The sequence below is a fragment of the Crotalus tigris genome, unplaced genomic scaffold (genome assembly GCF_016545835.1).
Source record: "Crotalus tigris isolate CLP2741 ecotype Arizona unplaced genomic scaffold, ASM1654583v1 scf7180000024337.5909745, whole genome shotgun sequence".
NCBI lineage: Eukaryota > Metazoa > Chordata > Lepidosauria > Squamata > Viperidae > Crotalus > Crotalus tigris.
In genome coordinates, this window is record NW_024100507.1 from 4848398 (window position 1) to 4860450 (window position 12053).

Sequence of the window (12053 nt, forward strand, 5' to 3'; positions counted from 1 at the left end):
AGTTGCAAATATACACTATTGTTAAGTGAAAAAGTTATTATAATTTTCTTTTTTTTTTTTTAACCCTGTATTCTGCTCTGGAAAGTGAAGGGAGGGGGGGTGGGGGTGGGAGGGAGGGAAAGGGGGGGGTTCTCTATTTTAAAATTTTATTGTATTTTTATAAATGATTGTATGTTTTAAAAAATAAAAATTTTCAAGAAGCAAAAAAAAAAAAAAAGAAAAAAAATTGTCCCAGTAGAGAAAAGGTGCACAAAAATAGCAACTGTGATAAACATGGAGCGGGCACGTTAGTTTCCCTAAGAAAGATACATCCTTTGGGAAATCTTAGCTGAGAAAAAGGTAGCTAACATGATATAGCTTTGGAAATTATCCAAAATGTATTCAAAATAAAGAAAACAGCTTTTTAACACCTGTCACAAAATTAGGCAGCTAATTAGACATTAGATAATCATAAGGGTTATATAGTACTTCCAGTTTTCAAGTTAATGAAAGTACTGCTTATGGACAACTCAAAATATAGATGGTTGGCTATTGACTAATGTGGTAAATAGTTGCAGAAGTTGTATCCATTTAAGAACTGAAATGTGGCAAAGACACTATTTGAAGACAAGCTGAAAGAGATGTTGGGGCAGGCAATTTGTTAATGATTGCTTGAGATTACTTAGTAAATAGACATCTAATTACTGATGAGTATTTAGATTCAATGCTATTCATAAAATTCACAGAGCAGCAAGAGGAAACCTTATTTAATTAATAACAGAAGATGAAATCAAAGAAGCAATACAGAAACTGAAATTGAATTAATCTCCAGACTTGATGGTATTTCCTACAATATATCTCAAGACCTTTTGGGGAATCCTATTTAAATTTTTAACTCAAGTAATGAACAAGATCCAAAAATGCCATGTTCTTCTATCACCAACAGAAGCTTTTATTTGCAAAGACAGAAATTATCTAATCTGGTGCTAAATTGTGTATCTGTAGATCTATTACAAAGAGGATAAATTATCTTATAATTGAGTTAACGCATTTCAGAAATCATACCATTCCTTTAAAAGCTTGCAAAGCATATGTTTCTAAATACTGAAGGAATTTAGCTGTGCCTATGATGAATAAAATTCTATAGGTAAACCACTTTAAATCCTATTTAAAATGTCCATTTAAAAATTAAAAACAATTCTCAATTATAAATCAGTTAGATTCAATCACAATGACTTTTTAACCCCAAGTTATGACAACTGGTAAGAGGCAAAAATATTAGTATTATTTAAGTGCTCATCTTCAAAATTTATCAGTGCTACAACTGAGGCAATAATCATGGAAAGAATTCTAAAGAAAAAAGTATCTAAATAATCCAACAGCGTTGCATTACTTTTTAATTTCATCTAAATTTCAGATTATCCTTCCATCTATCCTCCATATTATGTAAATGAGTATATTATACATTTTGATTCACACAAAACAGTCATTCAAATTACAATACTTCTTTATTTTTAAGACACATTTTCATTCTCTCACATATATTGTACCAAATAACAGTAGATATTCTATTTGCTTAGTGTTCTCAATATTTCATTCTTTAAAATCTTTTCTCTAGGGACAAAAAGACCTCGAAAAGAGTAAGACAACGTAACCAAAAAAAATCTAAAAAAGTATAAATCTAGAGCAGAATATATTTGAATATTAACATAATCTTACACTGTCGTATATCAGTGGTGGACAAATTATGGTTTATACTTCTGGTTCCCCTGATTGTGAAACCAAACATCAATAGTCAAGTCAATGCCTCAGAATATATAAAACATATTTGTATAGGATACTCAAAAGTTGCCTGTTTCAACTTTTGTCATTTTACAATTCATTCTTAGGCGATAAGAGCTTTCAACAGCTGAACAACAGCCACTATCATAATCTGTCAACAATACAAACCGCTTTGCAAAGCTGTTTTATTTCTTGATGCAGATTAATATAGCATATCATAGTCTGGGTTTTAGGATCTCTGTTTAATTAGGTGCAAATCCCAATTTTAACCTAAATCAAGTCCTGGCTTTGGAGGAATAGCCAGGCAATTCTCCATCACCTCAAGACCATAAAGTCCCAATTTCCAGGAGCCCACTTCAAGCAGTAGAAATCTCACATAAGTTACAATATGGAAAACAATTTGGCATTGCACCTGCATGAACTGAGTTACCATGTTGCTTTGTCTTATTTGTAAACTGCCAAGTCCCTCAAGTATCCAGGCTCTAAAAATTCACAAGGTTATTAAAGATAGCAAAGATTAACAGAAAGCCATCTCTTTGCTTCCATCTCAGAGATGGATATCCTAGCTTGATACAGAGCAGGTAGCAGGAGCACAGGAAAAATAGCATCTATTAATCAGACTGGTTTGACAATGCAGTTTTCTAGATTTTCGCTTTCTAAATCTCTTTAAAAATTAGAGCATATTGCTGAGCTCAGACAGCACACTATTTGTTTTACTATTGCTACATGGGCAAACAAAAATATCTGTGTTCACAAATCTCAATAAATCAGACCAAACAATTATCTTAAGCTTTAATCTAATATATAAATGCTGTTTTATAAAACAAAGCTATAGACCAGAGGCCCCCAACCTTTTGGGCACCAGGGACCGGTTCTGTGGAGAAAGGTTTTTCCGTAGACCGGAGGGGGCATGGTTTTGTGTGCTACCTGCATCCCGCGGATGGGGCTTTGCTTGTTTGTGCGGACCGGTTGCTGGCATGCCACAGCCTGGTGCCGGTCTTCGGATCGGGGGTTGGGGACCCCAACTATAGACGTTTGCTTAGAAATGTGCCTTTGATTTCCAAATAAATCAGAGCAGACTGAAATTTAAATCAATAAAATTTTGTTTTGTTTATACTTCAAGTGTAATACAGATTTATATTAATATGTAAAATACATTACCTCATTATTATTTTCCATCGGTCTTTTCTTTGGCTCTCCAATATCCAAATAGCTGAAAAACAAGAAAACAAAAGAGGATATATACTAATATAAAATGAAAAATCTTGTAAAGTTTCAGCTATTCAATACTATATTTACCAGAATATTCTTTTTCTTCTTGTCTCATACTTTCTTATATATGGTTTTTCCTAATAACCAGCCAAAACATTATATCTATGTGACAAACTTGATTCTTAGTAGGCTGTTTAGGAATATTTCCTTATATTTTTAATTACTACAAAGGTTTGACAACTAGTGCATTCACTAGACAAGTGCTTAACCAATAAGCCACATTATAGTGATTATAAGCTTAATATGAATTATGATTCCAGCAAGTAATAATGACAAGGAATTAATATTATATGATGATGGGGTACGCTACATTTTAAGATATTTTATTATATATAATATATAAATATATACTTGTAAACTGATGTAATGTACTATATTTGCTTAATTTAAAAAGTATAATTTTGTGGAGAATTTGGATTTTTTTTTCTTAATAACTGATTAACTAGACTGGAATTAATTAGCCATAGGAGAAGATTATAGGCAATAGTGTTTAAACCAAAGACAATGCAAAGTGCAGGTTTGGAACTAACAAAAGGGTTTGTGTGTATATATACAGTATATATATATTACCTCTGACATTAGTTTTTAAAAACATATTAGAAAAACACAAGAACATCAGCAAGTTTTACTTCTAAAAGTAGGCAACAAAGGGCAAACTTATACTAAAGCATACCTATTTTCTAAATTCATATTGGTTTACATTATTTTATAATAAGCCCCATTTCTATTTCACATGACGAATTATGGGAATTGTAGTTTGGCTTCAATGCCGTAAATGTTCTGTTAATGATCCATGAACTTTCATCAGGAGTAGCATGCATGACAAGCTAAGTCTGTCATACCAGTGTGTTCCACTGTTATCAGTCCTCTACTGTTATCAGTCCACTTTTGTATTTTAGTCACCCTGGTATGTATACTGAAATAGGTAATGTGGCACCTTTCAGAGATTTAGGACTAGATCTACGAACTCTTTTTTTTATTGGTCATAGCAACTGCATTTAGGACCACTGACATTAAAGATATATAAAGAATTCCAAATGGTAGCTTTAAATCAAAATTCAATTAATCAAAATTGTTAATGATGTTGGAATGGTACTTTTCATATAAATGTTCCATCATTTCTGAAAGAAAAAATGTATAGGGAGATAAAGATACATACATGGAAAGACAAAGAGAAAGACTGGGGAACTGGGCCTATGAACCATTGTCTAGTTAAAACATTTAAATCTAAGGAAAAATAATGCTGTCACCCCTCCTTGGAGGACTTGTATATAAAAGATCGCACATTTCAGTTTCTATATCATGTTGGTTGGAATGAACATAAGACTACTTACTTTAGTTTTTTGAAAGCTTCTCTGCCACCAGCAACATAGTGCTCTCCACTTTGAATCTCATCTAGCTGACGAATGCGATGCCCACCACGGGGTGTATAAATATTCCGCACAGCCCCAAAAGGAGCATTCACACCACCTGTCACTTCCTTTAGAAAGACATCAAAACTGGAAACCTTCTTCTCATGGATAACAACACGCCGCCCAGGGAAGAAAGGGTCTCCATTGCGATACACCATCACACTCTTCACCACAGGCTGTGACAGACATGTTGGCTTGGCACTGGGACTACTCATAGCCGTCTTTGCACTCTCCTATCCTGGGTCCTGTTGGTAATGAACACAATGGTTTGCAAACCTGTAGGTTTAAGAAGAATGGAATTTATTTTCTTTCACTATTTTTCTCTGACAATTATTTTTGAATTCCAGTTTGCAGTATAGGCACTGCATACATATCTACAGCATGACTGGCACGCCAGAGCAACCGCCAATAATATTTCTATTTCTAAAAAAACAGGGAGGCTCCTAAGTTCTCCCAAAGGTTTCAGTTCCATAACAGTTCAAAGAGTCCTTCTGCTAGGCAACCAATTCTTGCCAGTCTCTTAAGAATAATAAAGTCATCCTTCTCCCTACATATTCACACAAACTAAAGATGCAAAGCAGAAATGCTTATTGCATACATTCAAGAAACTACATTCCTCCCCAACTCTGCTGTTATGGAAGCCCCAGAAAACCCATTTTTAAAAATTTTGCAATTAAATATCACATCTTCATGTCTCTTTTTATTCATTCTGTTCTGGTTTGCTTATCTTTTTCACTTAAAAAAAATAAATAGCCATAAGGTGGCTGTCTAAAGAAGCCTACCGTGACATTCAGAGATGGAAGGACAAAGGAAGTGTTTATTATCAAATATTAAAAGACATGCATAATGTAAGTTACAGTGGTTTTAATAGCAGCTGGCAGAAGCACACAAAAAATGGCAAAGGATAGAAAAATCACATAGGGTCAATAGTGGGGAGGTTCCAAATTTATTTAAAGATGTTCGTATTAAAATGGAAATTTTTCAATGGAATAAAAAGTGAAAAAAATAAAACAGAGTAGAATGAGATATTAGCATTCTTCACTGCTTCTACTGAAGAGATTAAACAGTAAGCAGAAAGGGACAATCTTAAAAATGATTTCAATTATACAATTCACCTATACTGAAGTTAAAAGGTACGATGATTCCCAGCATATTAAAATGCCACTCCCAGAATTGATTATATTGAGAAGAAAAGTTTTTGCTTATACTATTTATCAATTTATATTAACAGAAAGGGGTGCTTTTTTTTTTACAAAGAGTAGCTTTAAAAATTATGAGTTCCCTAAAAATAACCCTCCAAATTTATCATACACTGAATCACCTCAAGATCACTACATTTCATTGTAATTTGGTTTCAAGGTATGTGGCTATAGTCTCCATTTTGGCCCATTTAATTCATTCAGATTTTGTTCTCCACCACCTGAGTTAAGGTAAGAAGGAAAACAATCTGCTAGTCCAAACTTCTGTCTACTTTTTGCAAAGATGCACCCTACTACATACATCACACAGACACACACCCGAGTGAACACCAGGCCTAAGGCTGCTTTGGTGCTACTACAATGTTATTGTATCTTCAGCAGGATCCAACCACCCCAAAATTGAGCTGTTTCCTTTCTTCCTGCAAACGCATTAAGTCTGCTCTCTCTCACACACACACACACCCCACACACGCAAAAACACACTTTCCCCCCCTCTTATATCTCCCAAGAGGGTCTTTGCATTTCACCACCGCTAATTTTATTCACTTGGAACTTGATTCCCAAAGGAGAGAGGTTTTTGCCACGGGACCGAAAGCCACTCTGCCGTTTCCGCCCACGAGCTACCGTAACTGTCAAAGTAGGAGAAAGAGGCGGCTTTCCATCCACCTTAGACCATGCCGTCGGCTTTGCAGAATCAGGCACTTCCCTGGGTGAGAATGCCTCCAAAGCCATAAATCCGGGAACGGGAGGGGGGGGAGAGGGAAGGGAACCGCGCCAAGCCAGGACCGCCGTCCCGGCTCGAGCAAAGAGCGGAGAGGGAGAAAGCGAGCGAGGCACCTGAGCGCAGCAAAGTCCCGAAGCCTCTTTTTCACTGGGAGAACTCGGCTGCCCTCTCTTTTTTCCTCTCCGCCTACCAGGGGTTCAGCTTTGGGCACCATGAGCTCTCCCCAGGGGCGACCGAGGTTTCGGGGTGGTGCTGGAGCCGTGGCTGCCACAGGCAAGAAGCGCCCTCATGTTTCCCCAAGTTGAAGAGAGGCGGCAGGGAAGGCGTGGCGGTTCCTGGCCGCGGGTTTCTGCTCCCAGAATGCTGGACTTTTTTTTTTTTTCCCTGTCCGCCGTTGCCACGGCAACGCACCTGGCTCGGGAGCAAGGGGGGGGGTTGTAGTAAACCCCGTGAGTCAACCTGGAGGCCCTGCCAGGGACCTCTCGGGAGAAGATTGTTCGGGGCTGTGGCTTCCCTAACCTGATCCCCGAACAAGGGAGAGAAAGGAGGGATGATGGCACCTGCAGAGTTAGGGACAAGAGGACCAAACGGCACCATTGATATCCTGGTCTAAGCAGGGTGAACTCTCAAGTACTTGTGAGAATCGTCTGCGCCTGGGGAGATAGAATGGAGGAGATTCGTGTAAGCCAGGGGTCTCCAACCTTGGCAACTTTATGGCTTGGCTGACATATTCTGGGAGTTGAAGTCCACAGGTCGTAAAGTTGTCAAGGTTGGAGACCCCTGTTGTAAACAAAAATGGTAATTGGCACTCCCTGATTGCTCCCTAGTGGATGGGTTTCCAAACTGCTTTTGTCAGCCATTATTCACTTCTCCATTATGTCCTTGGAACATTTGTCCCTCACTGCCCCACTGCCCCCAAGATGTTCTACTGAGTGTCAAGGTTACCACTTCAGTAGAGAGGCATTTGGCATACTTCCCCTCCTCCCAGAATAAGAATTAAAGGAAATGATAATTTGGCAACCTTTCATGGAACAGTGTTCCTCTGACAGAGAGGTGGTGTGATTTAGTGATAATAGTGGGTTCAAGTCCACCCTGGGGAGTGATTTGAGTCAGTCATTGTCAGCCCAATTTGTAGATGAGCACCAAGATAACCTTTTAAAAAAAAGTTTTTAATCCAGTTTATTTATTTTAAGAATTATAAAGGATTTCTTATTACAGAATACTTAAAATCTTTATAATGGTTACATTTATAATCTTTAAAATCATTTATTCATAATCAGTTAGCTGTGCCATTAAAAATACTTTTTATAAGAAGCAAATCCAAAGGGGTAAGTCATTAAAAAACACCTCGAGATTGGATGAAAAAATATATTTGGCACTTGTTTGTTTTTGATGGTCTCTGAGTGTTGTTCTTAGGATTTGTTGGAGCCATTCTTCCAGACTTGAGTATCCAGCCTATCACCACTAGGATTACTTTGGCTTTTACTGTCCACATCCTCTCTAGTTTCTCCTTCAGGCCCTGGTATTTCTGCAGCTTCTCATATGTCTTCTTCCTGATGTTGCTGTCATTTGGTACCAGTACATTTAAGACAGTTACTGTCTTCTAGTCCTTGTTTACTACCATGATGTCTGGCCAATATCTGCCTGTCTGTCTGGATCTGAAAGTCCAACAGAATCTTAGCTCTCTTAGTCTCCACAACCTTCTCTTGGATCTCCTATTTGGCCTTGGGAAGATCTAGCCTGTACACTGCACTGATGTTCCTTTACACAGTGCCAGCTCCTTGCTTGTGCCATTCCCTGTATGCTGGTCCTGTGTACTGGTCTTACATTCTGCCATTATATGTTGGACTGTCTCTGAGGCCTTTTTGCATAGTCTGTACCTCAGGTCCTCTCTAGTAAGGTAGATCCCTGATTCTATGGATCTGGTGATTGTTTTGTGCTGCAATGATCAACGCTTCAGTGCTGTCTTTTAGTCCAGTCCTTTCCAACTACTGTTAGGTTTTCCCAATGTCTGCCAGCTTAGCTATTTGCCTTAGTCTGTCAGTGGTATATCCCATGGAAAATCATGTTTTGCCATGGTGTTTTCTTTGCTTGATTTTCCTCCCAAGTCTACTGCTGCCTCAGTAGTTCATCTTTGGATGCCATGTATTCTTGGATGCTCTTGCTTTCTGCCAGGACATGGCTTTGACACTCACCAACCAATAAATTTGCATTCTTCTGTGTTGCTCTGGAAGCAAAAAACCGGAGAGAAGCACACTCTGCTCCCATCTCTCAGCTATGGACTCTGTGTTCTTCTCAGGAAGAACATTACGGAAAGGAGCAAAACAAAGAAGACTCTTACATCAACCACTGATAGACGAGCTGCTAGGCAATTGCCCCTTTCATTGGCAACTGGTCCAAGAACAACCTCTTCCTTTTCAGTCAAGCATAGCAAGTGAAAATCATTTGATAAGAATGCCAATATGAAGAACTACCCCCTCCATTATCCTTTTGCTTTTGATCGCTTAGTCTGACAGAAGGGCCTATTTTTCAATTTTAACAGGTTTGGGATACTTTGGGGGACAATAACTTCTAAAAAGTAGGATAAAATTGAATGCCTTCCTATACCCTCTTATCTAGGAGTACTTTTACTGAGTACTTTTATCAAGGACTTTGTAGGAAATGACTAGGCTGCATTTGAGGGAAGGGTCAAGCACGTAATCAGTTTCGATTCCCTTCACGCCCACAAGAGATCTAAGTCCAGCCCAGTGAATTCCATTGGCTCTTTTTTACTGCCTGTTTGTTTTAACTGTTAGTAGTTCTAATTTTTGTAGAGCACATAAGTCTGTTATTGGGGGTGAGGGAGGATAATATTGTGATTCTGGAACTTGGACGTGATCTGTTTCCCCCATTTGTTAAGCACTGCCTCAGAGCTGCAGGACTTCAGATCTTTTGAGGAAACAAGTGAATTGACCCTTTGCAGTTCCACTCTTCCAAACTCTTGGAATTAGTTTGTATATGACCAACAGATGGATCCAAGAAATAAAGGTGTGGATGAGGGCATGTAAGCAATATCTTTAGTGTGGAATTGGAATATCTCCCACTGAAGACAGAAGGTTATTTTTTAATAGGCACACATATTCTTCCACTCCAAAACATAGCGGAAGAGTCTCTCAAGTCAAAGGCGTGACTCATGATTTCATTCAACATGCCCATGCTGTTTTCTTGGCAACAATAGAGAAGTTTGCCATTGCCTTCTTCTGAAATGTTTTCTTCCAAGTTTAGACTACAGTCTTGAGATGTTTAGGAGCCTCCCATCCAAAAACAAATTGGATTTAACTTCCTCAAAATCAGCTATCTGCTACGACCAACAAACACACTCTCTCTCTTTTTTCAATAGCAGTGTGTTGCACCTAGCAATTATTTGGAAAGACAGATACTGAAGCTGAAGCTCCAGTACTTTGCCCACCTAATGAGAAGAGAGGACTCACTGGAAAAGACTATGATGTTGGGAAAGATTGAAGGTAAAAGGAGAAGGGGACAGCAGAGGTAAAGATGGTTAGATAGTGTTGTCAACGTGATGAACATGAATTTGGGCAAACTCTGGGAGACAGTATAAACGGGGGCCTGGCCTGTTATGTCCCATGGGGTCACAAAGAATCAGACACAGCGACTGAACAATAACAAGCATCTAACTAGGAGCTGATAATTTTAAAGTTTAATTCAGGTTTGGTTTATGCTTCAAGCTCTGTCATTATCTAGAATATTTCCATTTGTTTGAATGGAATCACCCCACTCAAAAAATAAGGTGGAGTTAGATGAATTCTACATAACAATTCTGTGCATGACAGGAAAAAAATATGGACCATTGTACAATATCTTCAAATAGTTATGGTAGGAACTTTCATTTGAAAGATCAGAATTTCTTCCCATGCTCAGTCTTAAAACTTTACCAATACAAATTTTATTGATTTTTTTTTTAAGAAATCAAAGGGTTATTGGCAATTTTCCAATGCTCTTGTTTTTTGTAATAAAGATACTATCCTGGTCTAGATGTATTTTTCTTGTGGGTCAATAATATGTTTTCCTTTCATTTTATGAGAAATGGCTGAATTGCAGAATGAGGAAGTAGGAAAGGAGGAGGTTGAAGTCATAGGGCATTTTTTTGCTGACATGCAGTAGAGCTGACACACAAAAGATGTGATACACAAACAAGAGGATCCAAATAAATGTGAGACAGTGTTGTGGAATGTTATCTATGAGAAGTTATTAGTGAACCAAATGTGATTTCATGGTTAAATTTTAGCTCAGGAAAGGTCAAATATAGTTACTGTAGGCAACCTTTGATGTAGGCAACATTGTGACTGCTAAAATGATAACATTTCCAGCTGTGGAAGTGGACTCTGAGAAAGAGAGTAAAAAAATAGACATTTTCAAATTAAGGATTTGGAGGTAGGGGTCATGGACTATAAGACAACCAATCAATCAACCCTGGATCATTGCTCCTTTGTAGCAGTTATCAACAAAAAGAATCTGTATATTGTACATATTGTACTTTGGGAGAGTTATGAGCAGAACATAGATTATGAAAAAATAATTGCACTTGGCAAGACTGAGAGAACTACTGTACAATGGCTAGCAGATAGAATGGAATCAAATAGGAAATATATGAATTTCTAGTTAAAACAGATCAGAATCAGTGGGGATTCAAATATGTGAACAACCGGTTCTCTGTGTCGATGCTGCTTCCGGATGTCCATTCTGGGCCTGGGCAACAAAAAATTAGCTACGGGTTCTGCTGAAGTGGTACAAACTGGCTGAATCCCACCACTGATCAGAATGATTTGTGTGTATAAAATCATGTAAAAACACCATATGTAAAACTGGAACAAGAATTGAAGGATTTTATTTTACTCTGTCTAAGGTTACATCATGATTTCCTTCTATCTATAATCTACCTTTTATAATCATCAAATCCAAAATTCACAGGTTGAGTTTTCCTTTTTTCAGCAAAAAGTTTCAGCAAAAACATACTTTATTAGTTTATATGTCAGATTGTCACAGTAGTTGGGTGATCTAGCAAATTAATACATTGTTAATATATTTGTTTTTAAAAAAGACAAAAAAATGAAAAAATACAAAGATAATTATCATAAAAGTACATACATTGTCAAAGAAAAGAAACAAAATGTATAGAATGTGCTTTTAAAAAATCTGAAAAATACAACAAAGAAAAAAAAGTATTATCATTTTAGCAGTATATAGTTACAATTCTATATGTGTGTGTATATATTTTATATTTTATAAAGCAATTATTATTCAAGTACATATATTTTTCTAATAATTATATAACTATCAAAACCTACTGTATTTTGTATTAATGAATTCTATATGTTGTTATATTTGTCCATATAAAATCTACATCTATTGGCAATTCACTCATAGAGGAATATATACTTTTTTAAAAAAAAAATGGGTGAATTATACTTTTAACCTTTTTTTGTAGCTTTCTTATGTACATTTTAAAAGTCCTCACACTGTAGTTCCACACATAGCAGCACTGATTATAACACTATGCTACTAAAATTAAAAGAAAAATTATTCTGAATCAACAAGATTATTCACGCTTTAAAAAAAGTATAGCTTATGTATTCAAACCAGGGATCTTCAAACTTGGCCCTTTTATGACTTGTGGACTTCAATTCC

At 37.0% G+C, this 12053-nt stretch overlaps 2 protein-coding genes across 8 annotated transcripts in view; one reads left to right on the forward strand and one right to left on the reverse strand.

Moving 5' to 3' along the window:
- DCDC2 (doublecortin domain containing 2) overlaps positions 1 to 6698 on the reverse strand; it is a 43989-nt gene extending 37291 nt beyond the window's left edge. For 2 of the 6 annotated variants that reach the window (XM_039325449.1, XM_039325450.1), the window contains exons 1-2: positions 4368 to 4852; positions 2923 to 2974 (exon numbers count right to left, since the gene is read on the reverse strand). In XM_039325449.1, coding sequence (XP_039181383.1) covers positions 2923 to 2974; positions 4368 to 4660 — 345 coding nt within the window. In that variant the 5' untranslated portion in view covers positions 4661 to 4852. Of the gene's footprint in view, positions 1 to 2922; positions 2975 to 4367; positions 4853 to 6481 lie in introns of those variants that run through there. The other 4 variants (XM_039325446.1, XM_039325448.1, XM_039325445.1 and 1 more) reach the window with 4 other exon arrangements.
- The window catches only part of MRS2 (magnesium transporter MRS2), a 37634-nt gene that overhangs the window by 368 nt on the left and 25213 nt on the right, over positions 1 to 12053 (forward strand). Inside the window, exon 1 of one of the 2 annotated variants that reach the window (XM_039325451.1) lies at positions 6254 to 6354. The exons of the other annotated variant lie outside the window; for it this stretch is intronic. The gene's annotated coding sequence lies outside the window, so the exon portion shown is untranslated. Of the gene's footprint in view, positions 1 to 6253; positions 6355 to 12053 lie in introns of those variants that run through there. 2 annotated transcript variants of the gene reach the window in all.